Source organism: Beta vulgaris, chromosome 4 (assembly GCF_026745355.1).
Source record: "Beta vulgaris subsp. vulgaris cultivar EL10 chromosome 4, EL10.2, whole genome shotgun sequence".
Taxonomy (NCBI): domain Eukaryota; kingdom Viridiplantae; phylum Streptophyta; class Magnoliopsida; order Caryophyllales; family Amaranthaceae; genus Beta; species Beta vulgaris.
Genome location: NC_079205.1, coordinates 12778121 through 12804958, shown reverse-complemented (window position 1 = coordinate 12804958; position 26838 = coordinate 12778121). Strand labels below are relative to the sequence as shown.

General features: G+C 37.8%; 2 protein-coding genes and 1 long non-coding RNA gene across 6 annotated transcripts; 1 reads left to right on the top strand and 2 right to left on the bottom strand.

Annotated features, from left to right (window-relative positions):
* Positions 1–2171: 2171 nt before the first annotated feature.
* LOC104891484 (hypothetical protein) lies at positions 2172–4787 on the top strand. Its single transcript, XM_010677181.4, has 2 exons — positions 2172–2602; positions 4546–4787. The coding sequence occupies exons 1-2, from the start codon at positions 2300–2302 to the stop codon at positions 4711–4713; spliced, it is 471 nt and encodes a 156-aa protein (XP_010675483.2). The 5' UTR covers positions 2172–2299; the 3' UTR covers positions 4714–4787.
* Positions 4788–14819: 10032 nt separating this feature from the next.
* LOC104891486 (hypothetical protein) lies at positions 14820–22795 on the bottom strand. Of its 4 annotated transcripts, none has more exons than XM_048642803.2 (9): positions 22400–22795; positions 19950–20033; positions 18630–18767; positions 18422–18514; positions 18247–18336; positions 18092–18157; positions 17713–17880; positions 16316–16645; positions 14820–15481 (listed from the first exon to the last, which is right to left on the bottom strand). In XM_048642803.2, exons 1-9 carry the CDS (start codon positions 22673–22675, stop codon positions 15377–15379), a joined length of 1350 nt encoding a protein of 449 aa, XP_048498760.1. In that variant the 5' UTR covers positions 22676–22795; the 3' UTR covers positions 14820–15376. The 4 variants fall into 4 exon arrangements, with proteins under 4 accessions (XP_048498760.1, XP_048498761.1, XP_048498762.1 ...); XM_048642804.1 differs by having other exon boundaries at positions 19950–20409; positions 22400–22536; XM_048642805.1 differs by having other exon boundaries at positions 19950–20313; positions 22400–22532.
* A 1055-nt stretch (positions 22796–23850) lies between these two features.
* LOC125496883 (uncharacterized) lies at positions 23851–24937 on the bottom strand. Its single transcript, XR_007273261.1, has 2 exons — positions 24456–24937; positions 23851–23957 (listed from the first exon to the last, which is right to left on the bottom strand). It is a non-coding gene; the product is annotated as an uncharacterized LOC125496883 (long non-coding RNA).
* Positions 24938–26838: the final 1901 nt, after the last annotated feature.

The following is a 26838-nucleotide window of genomic DNA, read 5'->3' as shown; positions in this document are numbered from 1 at the left end:
AACGAAGAGGGAGTGGGGGAAATTGCCGGTGAACGAAGAGGGGGTGGGGGTGGCTGCAAGGGGGTTAGGGTTTGTGTTAGGGGGTTAGGGTTTGGTGGGTTAGGGTTTACATGTTAGGATTAGGGCTCGATGATGGCAAAATTGTAAATAACGTTAACGGTGAGTTAACGGAAGTTAGAAAAAGGGCATTTGGTGAACGTTTTCAAATACTCAAGGGTATATGGTGAATTTTTGGAACATTGAGGATATATGGTGATTTTTGAATTTGTCGGGGTTATTTGATGAGAAAACCTTAATTTTTAATATTTGTGCTTAATTAAAGATATTAATCTCTATTATATAAGCCAAGAGGGGAGTTATGGTATCCCCTTAAAAAGATTTATATACCCTTAATCTCACAAACAATAATAAACAAAAGAGTTTCTAAATTCTTTCCTCATTTACAAATATAGGTAATATGAAAAGTTCTATATTACCAAAAAGAAATACACAAAAATGTATAAAAGAGAAAACTTGCAATTGACAATAAGCTAATGACAAAATCAATTTTCAAACAATTATAAAAGCAAAAAATTATAGAGATTCTTACTATCTAAACTCTCATTTGCATAACAATTGCAAATAACATGCGTTAACAAACTATAAAAGAATTAAGGAACTTAGAGAATATTCATTTTTTTTTTAATTTTTTGAGGCTCACAATTAGTTGGAATAATAAATAATTAAAGAAATAAACATAAAACATAAGGTAATATCAATTTATAATTTATTTTTGTTATTGAAGCCCTGCTCACCATAGTATGCTTAAATTATCCAGTGAAATTAAATTAAACTACTACTCGTAAAATATGCCTATAAAACATATGTATTTTTAAATAAATAAAAAAACATAACCTAGATCGTTGTTTAAAAGTTGAGTTGTTGAATTATCTACCAAATACAAGATAACAAATCCTACCTCGACATAGTTCTTTATGGAAATACTCTTTTACACTAGAGCAATGCAAATAAAAAATCATAACGCTCATCAATATTCACCATAAATATTAGATTCTTAAGTTAGTTTTTTTAACAATTCTTGATTTTACTATTAATATTAATATACTGTCACACGCATCGCGTGCATATGGTGCCAGTGTCCAAAGAAATGTACTAAGAGTACGTGAAAAAGCAAATGTTGGACGTATTGTCAAACTGTAGTATTTGAATTGTTGAAAAAATGTCATTATTTTAACTTTTAGTGATTAAATAAATGCTTAAAACTACTTTTTTTTTCAAGAAAATTTTGTTAATAAATACCATACTTAGGGCATTTTTTAAAATAAATAATTAGGTTGTCTGAAATTTTATATAAATACCAACTTTCTGCCATTTCTTTTGGAATCACTAACACTTTAATATCTTCGCAAAACAATTCATTTTGCTATGTTAGTATCATGTGAAATTACCTTCTTACCTTTCTTTAATCTCCTCCATCACCACCAAAGCCCCACGAAACTCACTACCCCTGCAGTCCAATTCTCTTTCCTAACCACCCTTACGAGGTGGTGGTAGTTTCCTAGTTGGTTAGTATTATAGGGTGGGTCGATTTTTTGGTGTATGAATGTGATGGGGGTTTCTTAGTTGGTTAGGGTGGAGGGGGGATGATTTTTGAATGGGTGGAGGTGGTGGTGGATTTGTAATTGCTTGAGGGTGGGTCGATTTTCAAGTGGTTGGGTGGCGGGAACGCTGACTAGCATGGTGTTGGATATGGCACGGGACGTGGTGGTGAGGGAAGGGCAAAATCATAATTTCATGTGCCACTAATGAAGCAAAATTAATGTTTTTCTAAAAGATTTAGTTGAGTGGTAGTGATTCCAAAAAAAAATATTCAACCTTACTAATTATATAAAATTTCAAACGATCTAAATATTTATTTAAAAAAAATAGCCAAAATATAATATTTATACTAACAAATATTCCTTTTTTCAACCAATTTCTTTTTTTTTTTTTTTTTTTTTTTTTTTTTTTTTTTTTTTTTTTTTGTATATCAAGGCACGAGTAGTATAGTGAATTAGTGATGCCATGATGGGGCCAAGTTGCCAACGAGACCCATTTGAGCCCAGGCAAAGAAAAACAAAAAAATCATTAGCAACCATGACCATATGTATATTTATCAGTTATCTTTTTAATTTCATTCTATGACATCCCTATTCCTAGAGAACCCAACGAAAAACCTGCCACAACATCCAACACACACACACACTCTCTCATCGCCGTTCGTCAAAGAAGTCAACCATCACACCGCCACTAGTGAAAGATGGCAGCAGAAAAACAACTAACGACCGAAACATCTGACGCTCCGTCGCAAAAACCACCAAACCCTTTCTTGTTTTTGTCTCTTATTCCTAAGTTAATCTTAAAACCCTTTGCTAATTTTAATAATAATAATAATAATAATAATGAAAGTGACAAATCTGTGAAAAGGGTTGATTCAGAAGGAAGCAAAACCAAAACCCCAGATGTTGTCAGGTTTCCTGTTACTCAGAAGTCTGAAGTTCCTCCATTAAAGGTTGAAAATGAAGATGCTCAAGAAGATACTAATCCTATTGTTCTTTGGCAGGTAATGTTTTTATCTTTATAATTTATTTTGTTTGTTATTGTTTATGTGTCACGGAAACGATTTCTTATGACGATTCATGTTAGCCGACCTCATATTGTTTTGGGACTAGGCTTTGTTGTTGTTGTTGTTGTTATGCAATTTGACAGAAATTGTGTTGAAGGGGTTTTTGTAAGTAATTTAATAAGTAGCTGTATAGTGATTAATGAACATGATTGTGACTCTTCTGATTTGCTTATACGAAAATATTAGGTGGTCAATTTTTTTTCGAGGATTGATTACCTTGTTCAATGGTTGGAGACTAATTTAATGCTCTCGTTCTTCAGAATTAGTTGTCAATGTCAATGATATTCATAGTGTAATCTGAACTAGTTTTGTGATAAGGTCTGATAAAGCATCATTTTCAAGCGTTACTACACGGTTTCGTAGTTCTTTTATGTGGATAAGCAAATAAGTTAGGTGCAAATGCTAGCTAGTTTACTTGGTGCAAGTTTTTTTGGGGGGTGAGGGCAAACCAAGATTTGAGGTGTTTGGAATTCGTCTGCAATGGCTTTTTTGCCTCCTGCTAAGTTGAATGTAGATTACCATATGCAATATTAAATGATAAGTATTAAAAAAAAAGAAGACATGGAGTTAAAAGTTGAAGCTGTCGTTATCAAACCTCAAAAAAGCACCATATGCTATGTAGATCCTAGATTCATTGATTTTTTAATGATTGAGCGCAAATAAGCTTTGCCTTCGGGGTAGTTCATCTCAAATAGATAGTAAGTGTATTGTCGCAATTGAAGATTTCGTACACACTGTTTTCCCTTTCTTAGAAAGGCAAGGTGGTTTGCGAAGATTTTAATATGTGATTAGGTGATTAGAATTAGTATTGTACTTTTTGCACTTAGTGTTCCAAGAATCTAAGTGTGACAGCTTTGGGTAAAATGGTATTCCTTTGTCTAGAATTAGACTCTGTTACTTCACTGTAAAGATCATTATTTCAGTTTAAGTTAGGAGCAATTTGGTTCACACTATGCAAAGAAAGGAAAAATAATGGGAAACGTGATTTTTTTTTTGTTTGGTTCAAGTAATTATATACAAGTCTCTTATCATATGTTTGGTTGTGGAATTGAATGAAAAGGCAATTCTCTTAACCTTTGTACCTAACTGGTGGTACTAGCAGACCCGCTACCACATTTTCCAATACCATGTTCCCCCTACAATGGTTTCTTTGACAATCATCACGTTCCATCATCATCTCTTGTAACCATTCTCAATCACCCTAATTGACAACCATCACTACCTTATCACAACAACTATCACCATCTCATCATTGATACCTCCACCTTGAATTCCTTCTATAGCGGTAAGATATTTTAAAGAATAAGATCTAGGAACTCTGTGGCCAATTCGACCACAATAGGTTTGAATTACAGAAGTTCAACCACCAGTTAATACCCTTTGTCGTTCTCTGTTCTATGGTATTCCTTGGTAGTAGGCGGTGGTATGGATGGTGAGATACTTATTATTGCAAAATCCGCCAGAAGTTGAAGGCGGGGGACATGGTAGGTGACTGTAGTCTAAGACATGCGAGTTGTGGGCTTTGAAGTAGAGGGGAGAGATGAAAACCCCCAACTTTCTTTTCAAAAAGACTTTAGAATAGTTGTCTATTTTCCTTTTTCCTTCCACCACTCCATTTAAGTCGGGGTATGCCAGAAATCTAACTATAAGATATTTGATATTTCAATATGTGAAAAATGTATTGTTTCCTATAATAATACACGTGACTATTATATCTTTTCATTGGGCAGTATCTGATTTGAGCCTCTCCTACCCTTTCCGTTCATGGGATTTGCACTGTGGTTATCGGATTTTGTGGTTATAAGCTTCTTGAAGAAGAAGATATTATTTGTAGTATGAGATTCAGAATTGTCTAATTGATCATTTGAACACTTTGACAGGTATATGCTCTTGGAGGATTTATCATCTTGAAGTGGGCATGGGGGAAGTGGCAGGAAAGGAAGGCAAGTGCCAAAAAGGACGCATCTGGTGAAGAAGAGCAACCTCCAGCCCCAGTCCCAGCTCCAGCTCCGGCTCCAGCTCCGGCTCCAGCTCCAACTGAGGATTAGTCCTCTCTCTGTAATTTGTTTATTATGCTGTGATTTACAAATAACCTTTTGAATTTATAGTGATGTTTCCCCAATTGTGAAGTCTTACAGATCGAATAGATGATAAGATGAAAATGTACAGGATTTGTTTGCGCGAGGGGGGAGGGAGAGGGATGCAGACGAGTAAGCTGTCTGTCCAGGGTGTCTATGCAAGATGGTACAAAATAGAATGACAACACTTTGGTTAACATGTTGTGACAAATTTGTAAAGGTTATTACAAGTTTGGTGAGCACTGATAAATCCATAATGGTGGTGGCCCTTCCCAAAAATAAAAGATGAAAAAAAAGAAGTAAGGGTTGGATTGAGCCATTATAGTGTATGGTCTAAATAAGAGAATGAAGATAAGACATTACTGGGAATAATGGAGTTCTGTTTGATACTTTGAGCTGAGGAAAAATATTAAGGGAAGGAAAAGCTTATCAACTCGTTAAATATCTTCACCTACTTAGAAAATTCTCAAATACAACTTTCATGTCTTTGCTGAAAAATTAAGCGATTCTTTGGTTGACAAGGAAATACATTTTTAATGGAATTTCACGAACAACTGTGGTTGACATTACACATACGAAGTCACAACTCACAATCCATGAAAAAACATTTTTAATGGAAATTCATGAAGAACTGTGGTTGACTTTAAACATATGAAGTCACAACTCACAATCTAAGGAAAGTTTATAATTAACCTAAGTAGCAAGTTAACTTAGGGCTTGTTCTCCCCAACTTATTTTCAGTTCAGTTCAGTTCCAATCAGTTCAGTTCAGTTCCATTCTTTTATAATCATTTTGTTAAATATTATTATTATGTTGGTATAATTTATTTTACTAATTACTCTTTATTATTATTATTATTATTATTATTATTATTATTATTATTATTATTATTATTATTATTATTATTATTATTATTATTATTATTATTTATTTTCATATCATTACTATTAAGTATTATTATTATTATATATTATTTTTTTATTATAGTTTACTTATTATTATTAGTATTATTATTAGGAGGAACATGGTTTAGGTCAAAGCGCAAATAACCCACGTTTTTAAGCCCATAAACCAATCAAATCGCGTCAAAACGGTTTATGATGCAATTTTTGCGATCAAATCCAATCATTATTTTTAATTACCAAATATTATTATATTATTAAATCTAATTATTAAAATAGTACTATTAATTTACTTCTTAGATATTATTGTTATTATATAATCATCATCAAGTATTAATATATTAATACAAATAATATAAAATAATTATTATTAATTATTATTATCATTAATTATTATTATTATTATTAATTTATGATTATTAATATTATTTATTTATAACTATCATTTAAAAATATTCAAAATACTATTATTATTATTATTCATTATTATTACTTATCATTATAATTATTATTTAATATTTATATTATTATTGTTTAAATATTGTTTATATATTTATTACATTCAATTTAATTCAATTCAATTCAATTCAATTCAGTTTAGTTTAGTTCATTTCAGCTCCAATCAGTTCAGTTCAATTTAGCTGTTTTATGCCGAAGAGAACAGATCCTTACTCCCTTTTTTGTTTTTTATTTTAGTTTTAACCAATGTTGCATGAGTTGCAATTTATTCCAATTTGGCCGGCTGAGTTCTTTTGTTTAGAAAATGGGTGTATGTTCTTTTACCAATTTGGCTGATTGACTAATCATCATTTTCTAAAAGTCCAAAAGTTTTATTGCCTTTGTTAGAAAAGTAATATTATATCGATGTCCAATACATAATCAGACACAAAACACACTTGACAGTACCTATAATTTGTTTACTTAGTCAAGTTTTTGCTAGATAAGTAGTCATCTTTCTTTTCTTTTTTTTTTACAACAAGGAAATTTGCATTAATGAAAAGTTGGAGTACAACCTAATGATAATACTACCAAACGAAACAAAAACAAGAAACAACTAACGCTATGAAAAACAACACTAACTCTTACAATCAACTTAACATAAACACTAACTAATAATAGTCCAGTCTGAATAAAGTTTGTCCTGAGTGATAAGGAATGAAGTAGGATATGAGAGGAAATCTGCTGAAATACACAACTTTGACGATCTTCATAAAGAGATTGCCGTACAAACCCTAGTAGATCACAATGTCCACTAGGCACGAAATCACAAGGTCCTTGACGAGCCTCCTGGGATTCTCCTGATTCGACGAACAAAGAAGTCACGTTTGAGAGTGACTTCGGGCCCTGCTGCGAGGGCATTCGAAAATCAGTCACATTAGACTGAAACCCGAAAAACGAGGTGGAGGTCTTAACATGCCCCAAATCAAGTTGGGGGGGCCTCCCACAAGATGCGTTTTTTAAGTGTATCACACATGAAGGCATCACGAGAATTTTGGGCGAGTGAACTACGCCCCACTGACAGATCCGAAGATCCAAAAAGACAATCCCAAAGCCAGAAGACCGACAAGCAACAGATCGAAATAAACAAACATGTAAATAATGAAAACAGAAACTACCACCCGACACATAGAGCCACGCCGGCAAAAACACACCACCAAAGAACCTGCACTGTATGCTTCCTTGGCACGCTAAAGAAACTGACACCAACTAACACTAGCGGGGGGGACGGGAAGGGGATACTCGACTACACCTAATCCTAACCAGGGGACGGGGAAGGGGAAACTGAGCCTAAACTACCTTGAGAGGGGGGACCGGGAAGGGGAGACACTTGACCAGGGAAGCTGGGGGTTGACCACGCAGACGAGCCAAAACGAGGGGGTGGGAGACACAGAAGGCAGAAGAAACAAACCACGAAAAGTTAAGGACCGACGAAAGCCAAAACGAGGGGGGAAAAGGAATTAGGACTCACCAAACAGGGGAGGGGGGGAAATGCTCGGACACAGGGACGACGACGGACTGGGAAACTACGACGGACTGGGGAAAACAAAAAACGAACGACGCTTAATTACCTACTGTGGCGGACCGACCACCACGACCCCACCACCAAAGCAACTCGAAACCTGAAAAAGTTAAGGACCGACGAGTGAGAAACAGAGAAAAGGGATGCGATGAGAAGAGGCAGAGGCCTAAGCTCGTCGGAGATGAGGCTAAACAGCCAGCCTCCGGCGAGCCTAGAAGAAAAACGGCGGGGAGGGGGGGTTGTAGGGTTAGGGTTTGGAGGGTTTTTTTCTTTTAGAGAGAGAGAGGCGCGTTGTTCGAGAGAGATTTGTCCTATATGTAGTAGTCATCTTTCATTGAACAGTGTATTGAGACTTGTTGACTGAACTGGAGGAATGATACTTCATGCAAGGGTTAACGCATTTATTTCCCCGTTTAAAGGTCATAGCACTCTAGTCCAATATCTTCCACCGGTATATTTTTTCTTTTTTCATGGCAATCTTTGACCACCATATATATATATATATATATATATATATATATATATAATATATATTAATAATTATATAATAATTATATTATAATATATATATATATATATATAGTTTCTGTTTAAAAATTGAGGATTACTGAAGTGTGCTGAGTAGAAGTGAGTTTCAAGAACGTTCGCCTGAATTGATCGTCCATACGTCGGAAACTTGAAAGACAAGGTTAGAATACCCTAGGGATTGTTCCGGGATTGCCCCTCATACGCTCAAGTCAATTGAAGTAGAGAGAGATGCTCTAGTTTGTTAGGTGAAAATTCAATATCTGTTGATTGGTGAGACGGTATTTATAGCATTGAGAATTCCCAGATAAACAACATTGATGGGATGGGCTTTCTTGGGATCAATGGCTATGTTGCCTTTTCAGGCAATCAGGCCTGTTCAGCCCCATCTGTGGATCCCTAGACAACCTGAAACTAGATCAACTTACAAGTGGAAGCCAATCCTTCCACCTGGACTTGGGAGGCTTTTATGTAACTGTTGGGATGTTGATTAATTGAGCCCAAACAATTATCCCCACGTTGGGGATGGGAGATCATGAAGATTCGACTGAGTGGCGCCCATTCGTGGCGGAATAGTAGCTTTCCCTTCACGGGGATCCGATAGAAGAGCGAGATCTTTTGAAACTTACACAGCGCCGACCAGATTTGTGTCCCTTGAGGGTTGTTGAGCCGACCGAGTCACCTCCATTAAGGAATTACCTGACCGAATAGGTTACCTTCCTTGAAGGGATTTCTTGACCGACCGGTCACCTTCCTCAAAAGCTATTAAAGCCGTTTGAGTCACCTCTCCTTGAGGAAGCTACTTGGTCGACCGGGTAACCTCCCCTTGAATAGACTACTTAGCCGACGGGTCACCCTCGTTAAAGGTTATTGAAGCCGACCGAGTCACCTTCCCTGGAGGGTGCTGCTTGGCCAACCGGGTCATCCTTCATCGGGAAGCCATTAATGCAAATCGAGTGAGTACTAAGCATTATTTAACCATATTTGGCTAAGTATATGAGTGGTTCGACAGAGGAGGGAGTTCCTCCTACTAGCCGGGTCGGTTGGGTGCCACTTGGATGAGGGGCTTGAGCCCCAAGCTGTCCGAGTGGGTGGCAGTTGGTACTTAGCCATATTTGGCTGAATATGGGGGTAGCTCGGCAGAGGAGGGGGCACCTCGTGCTGGCCGAGTCGGTTGGATGCCACTTGCGCGAGGGATAATGAGCCCCAAGTTGTTCCAGTGGGTGTCAGTTGGTACTTTAGCCATATTTGGCTAAGTAAGGAAGTGACTCGACCAAGGGGAGAGGGTCCCCCGTGAGCCGCGTTGGGTGGACGCCACTCGGATGAGGGGTCAATGAGCCTCAAGCTGTCTGAGTGGGTGCCAATTGATACTTCGCCATATTTGGCTAAGTATGGAAGTGACTCGGCAAAGGGGACAAGGTCCTCTATATGCCGAGTAGGGTTGACGCCACTCGGATGAGGGGTTAATAAGCTATAGGTTGTCCGAGGGGGTGCCACTTAATAGTTAGTCATATTTGGCCAAGTATGGAAGTGACTCGGCAAAGGGGAGAGGGTCCTCTATGTGCCAAGTGGGGGTGGACGCCACTCGGATGAAGGACTAATAAGCCCCAGGTTGTCCGAGTGGGTGCCAATTGATGCTTGGGTTTTCGTCAGATGAAGAGGCAACGATTACTTTGTCTGAGCGGGTGCATCCGACTCCAAATGCCATATGGCAATCTTGTATACTTGGGAATTTGGGGCCCCTCCTGAGAGTTAAGCTGACTATGCATTATTGAGAATTTTTGACGTTTCGTCTTCCTTGGATAGTGGCCTTTGGGTTGAGTTGGTCCATTTGGGCTGCTTAAAACGCCCATCAAGACGACGCGGGGGGATTCGCGTTGCACTTCCTCCTAGGAGTGTCTGTATATATGAGGGAGGAGAGAGAAATCTGGATCATTTGCTCATTTCTTAAATTCTCCTCTCTCAAAAATCTCCAACTTCTCTTAACTTTCAAGTCCAGTTTGCCAGTTTTCTCCGTCCGATTAGGTACGCTCCGGATTTCTGTCTAAGTTTCTTCTTCTTTTCTTTCAAATAACCTTGGCCGACTCCCTTGCCCATAAATAATGGGAAATTCGTCCGAGCCAGTGACACCCCCAACGTCACCTCCTTATAAATTGTCCGAGGAGGCGACAGGGATGGGAATAACGTTGGTGTTTATTGTAATAAGTTGTCCCGACCCCTCGACTGTCCCCGATGCCGTCTCTCTTTCGAATCCCTCGTCGTCGGTGGAGGAGGAGGCCGAGAGCATCGTTCCCTATCCTTGGAAGGTCTCCCTAGCCTTTCTCTTCTCAAGGAGTTACATAGATAAGTATATTTCTGATGGTGTAGTTAGGATCACCATGTCGAGTGATGAAGAAGGGGCGTCAACCTCAGGCCCGATTGGAGTACCTTGACCTAGATCCGAAAGGGGGTCCAGGCTCGAAATTCCTTCTCCCTTCCTTGATTAAGGCGTTGATGGAGGATCCTTGGGGTCAAGCGGTTAGATTTCAAATAAGGGACCCGTATCATCTGGTCCGACTAAAGGCCTTTAATACTATTTTGACACCTCCTCCATGGTGCACCGCGGTGTACTACAAGGCCGTGCACATGGGGTTTCGATCCCTCTGACCCCCTTTGTCAAGGAGTTCTCGAACGCCTACAACATAACACTTAGCCAAATTTCTCCCAACTCTTGGGGAGGAATAATAGCAGTTCAAGTTCTTAACGAGATGCTCGGTGTCCGACCGACTCTGACTCTTTGGCGTCATATGTATAAGCTGGTCGAGATGATGGCGGGGGAGAATGATCCTGGATGGTGGTGCTTCCAAGTTCGACGGGGGTAACGGACCGTGCTCGACCTTCCATCTTCTCAGAAAGGCTTTCTGAGGGAGTTTGCCTTCGTATATTTTGGCGGATAATGGGAGGTTCTAACGGTACGACCAGATGTCGAACCTAACTTCGGACTTAACTTCCGAGTCCCTGAACTCTCCGAGGAGGAAGTGGTAGCGGCTTGCTATATGCAAACAGAACCGAATATAGTCCGAGGGGGTGAGACCTTCGTGGTGAGTAACTGGCTCCCCAGTCGACGCTTGTTTAAAAGCGAGCATCTTCTCTCTGCTATGGGCCTGAGTCGGACTTTTCCAAAGAATAAATGTCGAAGGGGGTCTCCGATTTGCGGTCAGTTTTGATTCTATATTTATTTTGACGACTAACTGTCATTTTCTTCTTTGTAGCTTCTTCCCGAGCCTACTTAATCGAAACCGACCCCTACATGGCGAACAAACTCAGTAATGCGGCCAGAGGGCGGCAGGATCAGGCCGAAATGAAGGCGAAGGCCGTGGGCGTGCCTCCGCTTCCCAAGATTAGTATCATGCTTATTTCCTCAATTTTTCTTTTGAGGATTTTACTGATCTTTCATCAAACTCAGGACCATGCCAAGCCAAAGACCTCCAAGAAGAGGAAAGAGCGAGTTGCCGACAAGGTCGCTCAGACTGAAAAGGTTGTGGCCAAATCTTGGGTCAAGCGGGAAAAGGCCAAAAGAGCCAAGTCGGTGGAAGTGAATAGCCCATCTAACCAGGACAAGGATCCCTTACTGTCGACCGAGGAGGCAATTCTATCCCTCTACTCTTCGGACTTTCGTCCAATTGGGGTTAGTCCGTAGTATACCCCTCTCTCCCCACAACAAGAGCAGGCGAAGGGGGTTCCTAATGACATGGTTGTGGTCCTGACCAGACCCTTCTTTGTGTTGAATCGCCAGGATAAGGATAAGTGATAGACTAATGCCATCGACTTCATCTATACCCTCGCGACCAGGAGTATATCAACTCCACTTTGGGGGAGAATGAGACGAACGAGTTGTTCGGCTCATGGGTCGAGGTGAGTTTCCTTTCTAGATGCCGACTAACTTCTTCTAATTTTTCATTTTTCTCTTGTCTAACTGTTGCTCTATTTCTTGGGCAGTTCTCCGCCCGACTGGCCAATGTTGCCCAGAATCGGGTTTACCTAGCCGAGGAGGTACAAAAGCTAAAGGCGAAGGGGAAGACCTACTTCGATGACCTCTACCGGGCTAAGGAGGCCGAGCGCATCACCGAGTCCAAGCTCGCGGATGCCGAGAGGGCCATGAAGGTCGACCATCAGGGGTTTGAAGAAGAATGGGAGCTCTGGGGAAAGGAGAAGGTCAATCTCATCCTTACTTGTGATTATGCTGTCACTACAAAGGTCGATGTCGAGGCCAAAGTTAAGGCAGCCGAGCTGAGGGTGACTGAGATGGAGGGTCGGCTGGCGGAGGCTGAGGAGCTCGTCAAGACTGAGTAGCAATAGTTCCGCAACTGGCAGCAGTACGAGGCTTGCGACGTTTTTGAAAACGAGGTGGGCAGCAAGGCCTAGAAAATAGGAGAGGACGAGGCGCTGGATCACCTGAAGAATGTATTGGCCAAGTCTCACCCTGATCTAGCTTGGGCTCACGTCTTCTCCAAATACCAAGCGTTTGTTGAAGCCAAGGATGCTGCAATCCGGGCGAAGATGGGCGTGGTTGAGGAGGATGAGTAAGAGGACTCCGAGGAGGATGAGGAGGGCGCTGATCGGGGGGATCTACTGGCTGACCCCATCGATGATGTGGCGGACGAGGTAGCCCGATCTGACGAGCTAGTTGGCGACAACACTATTGCCGGTACCAATGATGCATCTGATCGTCCCCCGAGTTCTTAGGCTTTTGTATTTTTCTTGCTTTTTGGCCTTTGATAGTACCTGGCCTTGTATTGTAACTTTTGCTTTATGAAATGAAACTTTTGCAACTCTAATTGTTTGTTATTTGCAATATTGTCTATTTTTTTCTGAACATCCGATTGACTTCTATATTTGCATAACTGGTTAAGTTAAACAATTGTTAAGCTTTTTAACTGGTTGAGTTATCGCATTTTTTCTAATTGGCTAAGTCGTAGTTGTTCGACTGGTTAAGTCATTTGATCTTGGTTAAGTCCTTTTGATTGATTACAATAATGTCCAACTATTTCGACTAGTTAAGTCTAGTAGTCCGAGTCATTATAAGATAAGCCGACTGGCTGCATTTCGCTACCAATCTATTATATATGCCCCTATTGAAAGTAACAAACATTAAACATAGAATCTCTTGAGGTTGTCTGCGTTCCAAGATCGGGCCAGGGGCACACCTCCCAATGATTCTAGTCAAAATGTACCGGGTTTGATTACTTTTGTCACCTTGTAAGGGTCGCGCCAGTTGGCGCCCAACTTTCCTTTCATGTGTGAAAGTCCAGTAGCTTCGACAATCCGAACCACCCATTCACCAAGTTGGATTGTCCTGATCTTTACTCGATGGTTGAATTGTCGGGTGACTCTTTGTTTGTAACGCATGGACCTTAGCTATGCATTGCCCCTGGGATTTGGCATTGTGTCCAAATTGACAAGTTCCTCCTCTTCGCTCTTCTCAAATTCGTAGAAGGTCATTCGGGGTGACGGGATGCCGACCTCTACTGCTTCTCTTCCATACACAAGGTTGAACGGAGAATATTTTGTGGCTTATTTTGTAGTGGTCCGAGCCGACCATAGGACTCGTGGTAGGTCGTTGACCCATGCTCCTTTGGAACCTCTAAGGTTTTTTTGATAACTATCTTGTTGGCCGATTCGGCCTGTCCGTTGGATTGTGGTTTGGACACAACAGAAAAACTTGGTGTGTATTCTGAACGGAGCACAGTACTCCCAAGTAGGGCCGCTATTGAATTGTCTCCCATTGTCCGACACCAATGCTATTGGCACTCCGAACCTGGTGATGATGTTCCTCCATATGAATGCCTGTTATATTATTGGTCTTTTTTTTCTTTTATTTAATCCCCCCTTTATTTTCCAGCTCACTTTTTATCTATAAATCTCCCCCCCCAAGTAAAAATATAGTTGAAGCTAATGAATATGTTTTTTTTTCATTCTCTTCCTATTTCCCTTGCTTAAGCAATCAAATAATCATGTCCTAAGTATAATTAGTTACTAAAATTTGTTTACAATGTTTACTATATTGATTACTTGTTTATTGCTCAAGTATTTATATGATATGCAATGAGAAGTTTGTTAAAATGAAAGTTATTAATGCTGATTTGTTGTTAATTTGTCATTTTAGATTTCAAATTTGTGCTAGTTGTTCAAGTTTCATAATTTTTTTCATCATTTCATATCATATTTAGTTTTAACTTTAAACACTTAATTGATAAGTTGATTGAATGAAAAATTTCTTAATAAATGATAGTCGAATTTTAGTTTTGTATAACTATGTAGTATATTACAGGAAATTGATAGTCTCTTATTATTGCAAGTAATTAATTGGATTTTTTTTGTAATGACGTAATCAATAATGGAAGCTCCATTAAGTACAATTGTTTTGAAACTAAATACAATTGTTAAGAGCTCCTCTTTTCTTTAAAAAATTTTAACTCCTAATAGTAAAACTTAATTTGAAATTTATATTCGAACTACTACGAACTCACATGGCTCAATTCCTAGATCCGCCATTGCAACGACTAGGGCTTAAATTGAGTCGGTTCCCCAGGGGTCGGGTTTAATTGGGAACGATGGCTGAAATTTTTCTTTGATGCACTTGCCACTACTGATGAGAAATTAAAATTGATTGACCAAATACCAAATTCCAGCCATAGACCAATTAGTACCTCACTTCCGATATTATAATCTAGCTTACATGCTTCCCAGTGAATTGCAACACAGGCTAACTTACATGCTTGTAATTACAGTCAAGCAACTTACAGAAAATATATATACATCAAGAACTAGACAGCTTGACTATAGGATAACATAATTAGTTTCCATAAATGCCTCCTTCAGCTACGGATGTCATATTCAAAAGTGTAGCCCCTGCTATTTAAAAAGTAGTGAGGTTATTTGGAAATTTACTCCACCAAAAGATGTGAAGAGAGATCATTTTGGTAAATCCACTTATTGTGGACCCACACCATGATACAAATTCCTCCTCCGTGTTCGGTGGAGAACAAGTTCTCCATTTAGCCTTTTTCTTTAGTAATTGATGCTTCATTTTCTCAAAGCAACATACATGTTCACCATTCTTGTAGTCGTTCCTTCTTCATTTTCACAGCTTTGAGTTCAACCAGTTCTGCTCTCTCCATATTTGAACATGGTGTTCAATTTGCACTCAAATTGCCACCTTCTTCTTTCCCTTTATGCAAGCCCAATCTTCCATCTCTGATACTGAAATGTCTTCCAGAATCGGTGAATATCGTTCTATGACAGATGAAACCTGCAGCAATATCAACAATGAAGAAGCTTGTACTAAATGTAAGATACTAATAATAGTCCTTCACATGCATGTAAAGAATACACCAGAATCAGAAGTTGGACCTACAAACAAGCAAACCATCAACTACCAAAATGTTTTGCTAGCATTGACTTACAGCCATCACTCCGTGGACTGTTATTGACTTATTGATTCAATATACATGGGCTATCATTTTACCGTCAGCACGAACTTTTCTGTTGTCAGGTATATATTTCCATCAGTTGATCATCGTTTATCTTTTACTTGTACTAGGAAATTCCATTACATATACCCTATTTAGTGCGTTTTATGCTCTCGCCATAATTCCTAAGATATCTTCTTTTAAGAATCTTCTCAGACTTGACAACAAATCTACACTGGTTCACCATTTTTATTTTGTTATAGGCTCAAAGACAAGATTATCCAGCAGATCAGGAGTAAAGTTGAACCTAGGGGTCCAAGTCAGCAATGTGGTCTTCTATAGTCTGTTTGGACAAGGCAATTTCAAGGATAAGCGATAGGAAGAAGAGTGAGGGATCTCTTTTCCCTTGTTTGGATATGAAATGGAGAAAGGAAAAGGAAAGCTAAGAAATCCGAAGGATCCATTTTCCTTCCCCTTTGAATAAACCACATCCTTCTACTATTGGGAAGATTTGCGCGAAAAACGGAAACAATCTCTCTCTTTCCCTCCCTCCCCTTCCCTCTACAAAAATGCTAACCAAACACACTGCTAGATCCACTTTTGAACCAAGGACGGGAGAAGATACCAAAAAACAACATAATTCTTCAAAGTAAGATCCAAAAGCTATGAATTACCTGCTCATTTAATATACCAGAGAGACCAACAGTTGCTCCTACTTTAGCATGTGAAACAATCTCATCTGCTAATGCCAGCAGCGGATTTAGCAATATATTTGCAATGACTATGTCATATTCATTCGTGTTATTAGAATTTTGTTCTGCAGCTGATTCCTTAGCATGCATATCTTCTTGCACCTTTTCGTCCACCAAGGAAGCACTGTCTTCTGAGGAAACTAAATACAACTTCAATTTCTCAGGTTCTATATTGTTGAGTTCAGCATTCTGACGCGCAGCTGTTATTGCTTGAGGATCAATATCAACTCCAACTGACAAAGCAGCACCCAACTGCATTCGATAAAATAAAAACAGTTTTGTCAGACCAAAAAGCCATCATGAATTAGCAAAAGTAGCATAGAAAATAAATTTTAAAAAATAAAATAAAATCTGCATCAGTTCCAATTCTTCTCAGGAGATAGTAAGATTTAAATGAGACACTCTCTTCCCAAAAATTAACGTCATGCTTTTCAGTAAATATATTTTAAGAATATATCTCTAGAGTACAATAGGCATAAGACGAGTCAAATGAAGGCATCTCATTTATTTTGATGCCCTTTACCTCTTTCCGTCACCCTACACTTTTCTCCTGGTACTCATTTTCTCTTTCTTGTTTATGAAGCTGTAGTTCCTCATGAACGTGGATCACTTTCTATGGCATTAAAGAACATATTTAGTGAAGATTACCCTACAACTGTATTCAAAAGCTTTGAAGAAAGGAGCAACAATAAGGTGTTCATAGCAGTTCTTGTTAGACAAACTCCTTCGACTCAGACAGTCTACTTCCACAACTACTTTAGTTATGGTTCCGGGGTTTACATATACTCATAGTTGTTGTTATAATTGAAATTGAGAAAAAGAAAAATGGAAATTAAGATTTTTCGGTTTTCTTTTTGAAAAGATGCAATACTGATTAGTTATCATTTGGATTTTCTTATGTCATTAGGTAAACAAAATTTGAAATCAAAATCGAAGAATCGTTCATGAACTCGCAGTCAAGTCAATAGTTAATGGTTCCAATTTCTCATGTTTATGATGAATTTTCACTTTTTTGACTGAAAGTTCATATTTGTTGGTATGGAGCGAATCAAAACAAAAAAAGACAGATTTTCGTTTTAGATATGATATGCTAAAACATCACTGAAAGATTATTAAACTTGTGATCTGAAGTAACATTCATACTGCACAAAGACAAAAAAAAAAGAATATTACTCATATGAGTTATCGGTCTAACAAAGAAAGAAGCTGCTTTTTTGTCTACCCAAAAAGTAGAAAGTCGTATGTCTGCAGAAGAGATAGTGGAAACACGTAGAAGATGATAACCTATTTGGCTTTCTTTTAAGTTGATGATTTTGTACCTTCAAAGCTGCAATGGAGAGAATTCCAGACCCTGTGCCATAGTCTAAGAAGTTTTCACCTCCTTGTACAGTTTGATGTAGCAACAGCAGACACATCTTGGTTGTGGCATGCTCTCCAGTTCCAAAAGCTAAACCAGGGTTCAGAATAATATTTGTCGCTCGTGCATCCTGCAGAAAGCTAGATTGCCTAAATATGAATGACCAAATGAACATGAAATCCTTGGATTTATAAGCTTCTAGGTTTAGCTACAGATTGTGGAAAGGGAAGCTGACACTTGGATGGATATTTTGTTTATTATATTAGATGGTAAATAAAAGAGCACTATAAATCACAAACTAAAACCAGATTCCTGAAAAAATAAGCGAACAATGATCATACAGGAGGAGTTTTCCACTCTGGCACAACCCAGAGGCCAGTGGTTACTTCTACCGGATCAAATGATTCCTGCAAAAGGGCAATGAAAAATTGCATCAGGAACTTTCTGCAGGATATTAAGCCAAGTCTGATGCCCTAGTCATCAATATCAGTAAAACCTCTAGAGATATCTTTTTAGCCAACTGAATCATTCCTTCCCATGCAATCTCTTTGCTGAGGATAACGATACTTAGACGGGTAGCATATGCCTGAATTAACAGGGTAAATAATAAACAAAAGTCCAAAACTGAGTTAATACTGTAGAGGCGTAAGTATAATGGGGTCCATTAGAACCTTGAGGTATTTGGAAACTGCTGTGGTGCAGTGTGGTATAATCATTGACACCTCACTGTAAACAACACATTCATTTGTGCTGATTTGTACGTACTACGTAGTATTGTCAAACTCGTTAGAATCAGAGGATAACATGATCTTATAGAAGCATGGCTCAGAACTTAAACATCAAAAAGCAGTGGGAATAGCAAAAAAGCAGCAGCTCAACCTGAGTTCTTTTAATCCAGTCATAGGGATCATACTTCAAGTGTTCAAAAATTGGCATCTCTATGCCAATGGAATCAGCAGCATACGATATGCATGAAGTCACATCTCCATCCCCAGCGAATATCGAACAAATGCTGACCTGCACATGGAAGTAATGAGAAGGCATCAGATCTAATATTCTTTATATCGAAATCTGTGAGTGACATCCATAACAGAGTGCATAATTCTGAACTGGAAGCTGAAGTATAGATGCAGAACCGGAAGGGGTTAGTTAGAGCAGTGGAGAGATAACATCACAATGCCAACCGTAAGTCAACTATTGGAGATGGTGGAGGCTCCTACGCGGGAACCCCAAGAAACGCCGCCCACTGTCCACTGATCTATGCCCAGAGTTAGGAAATAAAGGGTCCTTTGACCATAGTTCAATGAACTTAGAGAACGTTAAGAAAAAGAGAGATGTAGTGATCGAATATATGAAGCAGGACATTCGACTCCTTGGAGGTGTCATGCAAAAAGCCCAAGATTAAAAAAATACATAACACTACCTTTTATAACCAGCTTTTTTCAAAAGAAAACTACCTTTTAAAAATTTTCTTTCAAAAAACTACCTTATATAACAAATATATTTTTCATTATACTACCATTTGACTGTTAATGAGGTTTAACCACCTATAATGCGGTCACCACAAAATGTTTTTCTCTCCTCCCCTCTCGTTTCCCTCGCTACCCCTCCGGCAACAACCCTTAAAGCGACATTCATTTAATGATAATATTAAATATAAATATAAACATAAAATGGTAGTATATTGACAGAAATTTGTTATATAAGGTAGTTTTTTGAAAAAGTTAGTTATAAAAGGTAGTTTTTTGAAATTTTACCTTTTTAGAATAATATGCACATGCATTTATCAAATATGGCAGATCTTTCATCATCAGATTCACCATTCATGAAGCTTAGACACGCAATTCTTAGATGACAAAAGCAAGGGCACATTACTTTTATGTCAAAGGTCAAAGCCAGAGTACAAGCTGCATAGAGAGACAGAAGTCTCTCTTCTCTTATCAGAAGCATTTGGTGTTCCCTATGTAACTCAAATGTGACAGTTTGGACGTTCATGGCCGAGTTCACAGCTATCAGCATGAGAGCAGTATAAATCAAGTATGTAAACAACAACAGTATAGAACCAGAGTATCATAATTCATAGTGGATCCAAAGTTCCAAATGAAAGGAAAAATTGATAATAGAAAAGTCGGAAAGGATAGTGAAAGAATCATATTTCTAGTAAGATAAATACAAGTCAAGGTTTTGTAATCAATGTACCTCATCAGAGTCCTCGTAGTCATCATGCTCATCCATACTGACAGAATTTGCACCGAAACTTAAAAGAGCTTCCGAAAACGAGTCCTGCATATTAAAGATAAATTCATCAACATCCTGGAAAACTAACCTGACCATTTTTTTATCGACTTTTGCGCGTCCTGTAGTCCCCCAGGAAAGAAAAAAGTTCTGCCTACACATATATAAGTACTTCTAATGCTATATACTTCCTCTAACCCATTAGATTGGCCAAAGCATCCATTACTAGTCCCATAAAGCTGTCGAATATTACTTCTTGACCACGGTGCCCAAACTCGCCTTCCAGAATTGGAACAATTTCAGGTGTCAGCCTCACCATTTTATAAGCCTGAACATATTTTTCATCCACAATCAGCGTATAATTTCACAATAACGCCAAATGTCGGATATCCACCACAAGCTCTTGAAATGAACTTAAGATTCCCTGTGGCAATGTTTCGGTAAAAATTACTATGATTCATTAGTAAAACATTATTACTTATAAGCCAGAGGTAACATCATTAATGCTAATTTTCATATATTTCCCACAATCCTACTCAGCACATTTGCAATACTTGGTTTAGGTACTTGTATGTCTAACCAGTATCTTTCGCAGTCAGTAATGAGATGAACTGGAATCAAAACACAGAGGAATACTCTCCTCATTAGCATTAGAAAGAAGTCCAAGTTCAAGCATCTGTCATTTCACATCAAAACGTTGGTATAACAAACCAAGTCAGATGGTCAATAAGCCATGAAACCTTTGCAAACCAATTAAATTCATAATCTTTGGCCCAGCATAATAGAGACCAAAACATTATGACATCTACCTGACTCATTTTTACTCGTATATTCCCTCAAGTGGCTTGGGGTAATTAAGACCCATCAAACGAGTCTGATTCTGGCCTATAAATCTAATCCTATGAGTTTGAAGTGGTACTAACTTTTAGTGGCCTTTTGGATATCAACTTAATTTTCCCCAATATAGTTCAAGTTGGATTCTGCTCATTTTGGATAAAGAGCAAATTTACGCTAATTTTAGGTCGGCTCAGTCAAGCTGAATTTGTGGATTTGAAGTGCAACTTTCTAAGAAACTTTAATCATCTTTACAAATTTCAAGTCAATTTTGATCGGATTTTGCTTAGTTCTGGCTGGTTAAATAACTGATAACCTCAGCAAGATCCAAATTGTGCACCTCAAGAATCAACCACCATCTCCTCATTGATATTGTGAGCCACAAGTTAGCTTTTCATTTGCCCCAATCGTTATTGAATAGTATGCTATACTTGTCAACTAACTTCTTCTGTCTATATATTAGTCATGTGATCCCTAAATCAATACATAGGGCAATGAATATAGTAGTCCCACCCTGCGGAAAAAGATTTTAGTTTTCCTAAAAGTATAATAAGAGTTGAATGATATACTTGATTCATCCTTACTTTGCTTATTCCACCAGTTCACTACTTACCACATTGATCACAATAACCATACTCTAAAACACAAGTTACGCATACATATTGAAAAGTAAATCCAGATTCCTGAAATTTCACCATAATGCCCAAACACCTTTGTGTTATACAATTTCGAGAGAAATTTTCCCCCCACTCTATAAAAACTCAAACATGATCTTCACTATGTTACCAAATGGCAAATACTACTACCTACATAAGTCCAGTTTCACAAGCTCTCTCATAAAATAGCCTTTACTCATTGGATTCTTGCCAACATGCAGAGCCTCAAGCATATCCGTGTTTCACAGCATTTATGTAATCAGCCTCACGTTAATATATATCAGACTAACATCAGCCAATGGATGATCGTGCCAACAACTTTATACTTGACAATGCAATTTCAAATAAATACATACTTGTTCATCTCTACTTGATTCATTTTCATTTCCTATCTATAATTTTCCAAAGTTAGCTTAAACCACATGGGAGTATGAGACCTCTTAACCTACCATTAGTGAAGAAAGCAACAATGAATAAGGAAACACCCAACATTTCCAAATCAACCACCATTTCTAGTTTCCTACATAACTCAACCACAATTTAAGCATATATACTAAAATTTCTCAGAAGAATTCTGCCACTATATTCCGCAACAAAACCCATCTGAGTTCAAATGTTGTTTTTACTTCACAAGGAAACTCACTTGCTAATTATGTTGGTTTCCGAATTGGCACAATATCACTATTATGCATTTCTGTGCAACATAATACTCCCCTCTTTTTTTCTTCTTCCTTCCTATATAGAATCTTGACACAATTAGAGAGAATCTTCTAAATTCTTTTAAAAAATATAGTTACGTGGATGTTGTTTGATTCGTCAGAGTACTGTGTTAACGTTCAAAGAACCGCAAATGTGAAATAGCAAATAATGCAACTAAAAAACTATTTTAGCATATGGACAAGGAGACATTATGCATAAACTTACAGCGACATCTTTACGGCATTTGATGAGGATAGAAAGGTAAGGGGGCAAGGTGGAATCTTTGGAGGCTGGCGGAAAAGAGAGAGAAGAAGCAGCAGCAGAGAATGAAGATGGTCGCCATTGATGGTTGAGGTTGAGCTTCGGAAAAGAGGAGGAGGTACGGTGAGAGGAGGTAGACGAGGAGAGAGAATGAAGAAGGCGACGTGAGTGCCTAGGAATTTGGAAACGCGTAGTGAAGGTAAGGTGTTTGAAGAAATGACTCAATGAAGCTCCCGACATTTTTCACTGTTTCAACTTTCAACTTCAACTCCGAGAAGAATCAGTCATGTGTTATGTGTACATTGATAACCTGGTGATATTGACTTTTGAGATACAAAACCTTATCAATAGGTAGGCACTAGGTAGAATAAATATTATGGACTTCTATTTTGACTGCTTTTACAACTCTCTCTTCAGTCTCCACTATCACCTAAAATTACTAATCACCAATTGCTACCTCCAATCCATCAACGACAACAATATTTTCCGACAAGGTAAAAAAAAATTTAAACAAATTCCATGGGGCTAACGTGTGGCATGGACGTTGCATCCATGTACACAACGTCTAAGCCCAACGTTGTGTCCATGGAATTCGTCAAAAAAAATTACCTCGTTGAAATTTTGTGTTTCGTCGGTGGTGCTCGTCGGTGGTGATGGCGAAGATGAGAGAGAATATGAAGTAGAGGAGGAGTTAAGTTGGAGTAAAAAATCAAAAAAAAAAATCGTAAGGGTATAATAGTACATTTACATGGTGGAGGCGATTTTAAGTAATTTCAGGACGATGTTTAACAATCCACCTAAATATTTGGTTAATCTCTATGGCAATAGGGTTCGAACACCAAAAATAGAAAAAGAATTAAAATATAAAAGAATATAACTACTTGATTAATTAAAAAAAAAGAAGGTATTGTGTCAGACTGGTCTGACATAATACAACTGGTCAGACCACTTTAGTTAGAAGCACTTGTGCTTCAATTAGAAGCACTTGTGCTTCAATTAGAAGTAGGCCTGTCAATCAGGTCGGGTTGGGTCGGGTTCGTGTTTGGGTCAAGTTAAATCGGGTTGAAAACCCCCAACCTGAACCTGATCTGTTTAAATTTTCGGGTCAATATCATCAACCCTAACCTGATCTGAAAGTTATCGGGTCAAACTGACCTGATCTGTTTGACCTGATATTTTTTAAACGGGTTGTAAATGGGTCAACCTAAACCTGTTTAACCCGATTTTTTCAGGTTGACCCGACCCATATAACCTAATTTTTTTTCAAAACAGTTGCATGGTTTATAATTGGCACTTGGGCCTTGAAATTTCAACAAAGTTCTAGCTAACCAAGATAATACTTGGCAATATTACAAACCAAATCAACAAAGTTTTATAAAAACAAATTACAAAACAACATTAATGTAGCACCCTAGGCTTATTAAGATCAACTTTCTCCTTTTTTTTTTTGGTTTCACAGCATTTGTAGGAGTGGAGTCAATCTCCTCCTCTGCCTCTGAATCTCTGATGAGAGCTCAATTTGCTAGAACAAGAAAAGATAGGAAAACAGGAAAAAAAAAATATTAATACTAATTGGTAGGAAAAATAGAAAATAACATAGAAAAATAACATTAAACAGAAAAATAGCATAGACATCTTAAACAAAAAATAAATGACAGAACACTAATCAAAAAATCAAACAGAAAATAGCATAGAAAAATTAAACAGAAAATAAATAACATAACATTAAACAGAAAATTAAACAAAAAAAACAAGAAAATTAAACAAATAAAAAACAGAACATTAAACAGAAAATAACATAGAAAAATAGAAAATAAATGACAAAATACGAAAAAAACGAAAGACAAAATACGAAAATCACATAAATAACATAAAATAAATGACAAAATACGAAAAAAAGGTCAAAATACAAAAATCCCATAAATAACATAAAATAGTAGAAAAAAACGAAAGAAAATAAATGAGAAAATAAGAAAATAAAGGACAAAAGAAGAAAAAAAAATTGACAAAAGAACAATACCTGATGTAGAAGAAGAGCAACATGTATTCTAATATTGCGCTAATGGAGACGAAATTGCGAAACTTTGCGAGACAAAGAAGAGCGAAACTTTGCGAGACAAAGAAGAGCAAATGTTGAAGAATCGAGACAAATTTGCGACTTTGCGAGACGTTGCGAGACGAAGAACACCAAATATTGAAGAAAAGCACCGAAGAAGAAGGTTGTGAGAGAGAGAGAGAGAGTGAAAGACTGAGAGATTTCACTCTTAGAGAAAGAGATAGAGTGAGAGGCGCTAAAAAATTAGGTTAGGAGAATGAGAGAGTGTGAAAGACATAGGGTTAGGAAAAGAGAGTGTGAAAGACTTAGGGTTAGAAATTCACTTTTTGGGCTGGGGAAATCATTTGGGTTGGGGAAATATTTGGGCTGGGCGGCAAACATCAATATCTTTTTCATCACTACTTCTTTTTCTTGAAATTTCTAAATCTCTTTTAACTTTATCAAGTTCTTCACTTATCTTAGCATCACTTGGCAGCATTAGTGAAATTTTTTTTGATTTATGTCTTGAATTCTTAAGTTCAACTAACTCATGATTTTATGATTCAATTTGTTTTTCAAGACACGATTTTTCAGCTTCTAATACAGTGGATGGCGCTGTGCCATTTACGATTTCATCATCAAGAGATTTTTCGTATCTTAGTGCGTTTATCTCAGTGTCTTTCTCTTCAATTATTTTCTCTCGTTCATCAATCTTTTTCATCAGTATTTTATGTTCTTTTAGAAAGTCATTATATTCAAGTTCTAGTCCTATCTTTTGCTTGGTCAAGTTCTTTATTTCCTTTTTCATAATAGCAAAGTTATCACTCATATCTTGACAGTCATCAATAACGTTTCCAAGCAAGGTAACAAGTTGATTTTTCGAGAGAAGATGAATTGGAGGTTTCAAGGATAGTAGGCTTACCTCACTTTCTTCGATTTCTTCTAGAGGGATCGAACTTTTAGCCATAAGGCACAGATGGGAGTCATCGTGGCACTGTGCTACGCTCTGTTCTTCATCAGAATTCGAGTCTCCCCAAACTGCAGCTATCATTACTTTCTTGAATTCTCTCTTTGATTGTTCTCGTTTCTCCTTGGGTTTTTCATCATCAAATAGAGGGCATTCCTTAATCTTGTGGTCGAACTCTCCACACTTGAAACAACCAGAGTTAGTAGCACTTTTCTTAAAGTTAGAAGTAGTACCCTTACCTTTGTAGTTTCCACTTCTTCTGGCGTTATTGTTCATGTTCTTTTTGAGAAATTTCTGAAATTTTCTAGTGAGAAACGCAACTTCATCATCACTATCACTATCTTCAATTTATAATTCAGTTTTCAAGGCTAAACCTTTATTCTTTGGTTCATTAGTTTTGTATTCTAAGACTAGTTCATGAGTCATTAATGAGCCAATCAGTTGTTCTAGTGAGAGTTTAGTCAAATCTTTTGCCTCTTGGATAGCAGTGATTGTAGGAAGCCATCGATTAGTTAAACTTCTTACAACTTTTCTTACTAGATCTTCAGATGAATAGGTTTTGCCTAGAGATCGCAGTTCATTAGTGATTAGCGTGAATCTATGAACATCTCTTTAATAGATTCGTCCTAATTCATAGTAAACATTTCATATTATTGTTGGACAAGCAAATCTATTCTAGATTATTTTACCTCATTCGTACCTTCGTGGGCCAGCTCCGGTGTGTCCCATATTTCCTTTGCGGTAGTACATGTAGAGATTATTCTTGAGTATTCCTCAGGTCCAATTCCATATTGGAGAATACTCATGGCCTTGAAATTTTTTTCAGCTTTTGCATAGTCAACATAATTGTAGTCGTCTTCTTCCTTGTCGACCATCTTTCCTTCAGCATCTTTGACTTGGATTAAGATTGGTCCTGTTCTTATGATTCTCCAGTACTCATAGTCTGAACCTTGAATGTAAATCCTCATTCTTACCTTCCACCATCCGTAATCCTTTCCATTGAAAATTGCACACTTAAAGTGTCTATCTCAAGAGTCATCTTGCATATTCATGATTTCTATTCTATAGAGATTAGTCTTATGAGAATAGCCTGCTCTGATACCACTTGTTGGAACATAAGGTGACACTCAAGAAAGGGGAGGGGGTTGAATTGAGTGGCTAAATCAAATCGATTTTCGCAAAAACTTAGTTATGGCACTGTGCGACACACTCGTAAATCTCTGATTTGAGTTTTTGCGAAAACTAAAACTTCAAACAATATAAAATCAACACTTGAACACAACATATAACGTGGCTCAATATCACCTCTGAGATCTACGTCCACACAAACCAAACTCTTTATTACTTTGAATCCTAAAATATCAAACTCTTGATACAATAAGATTCCCCCACTACTAACTC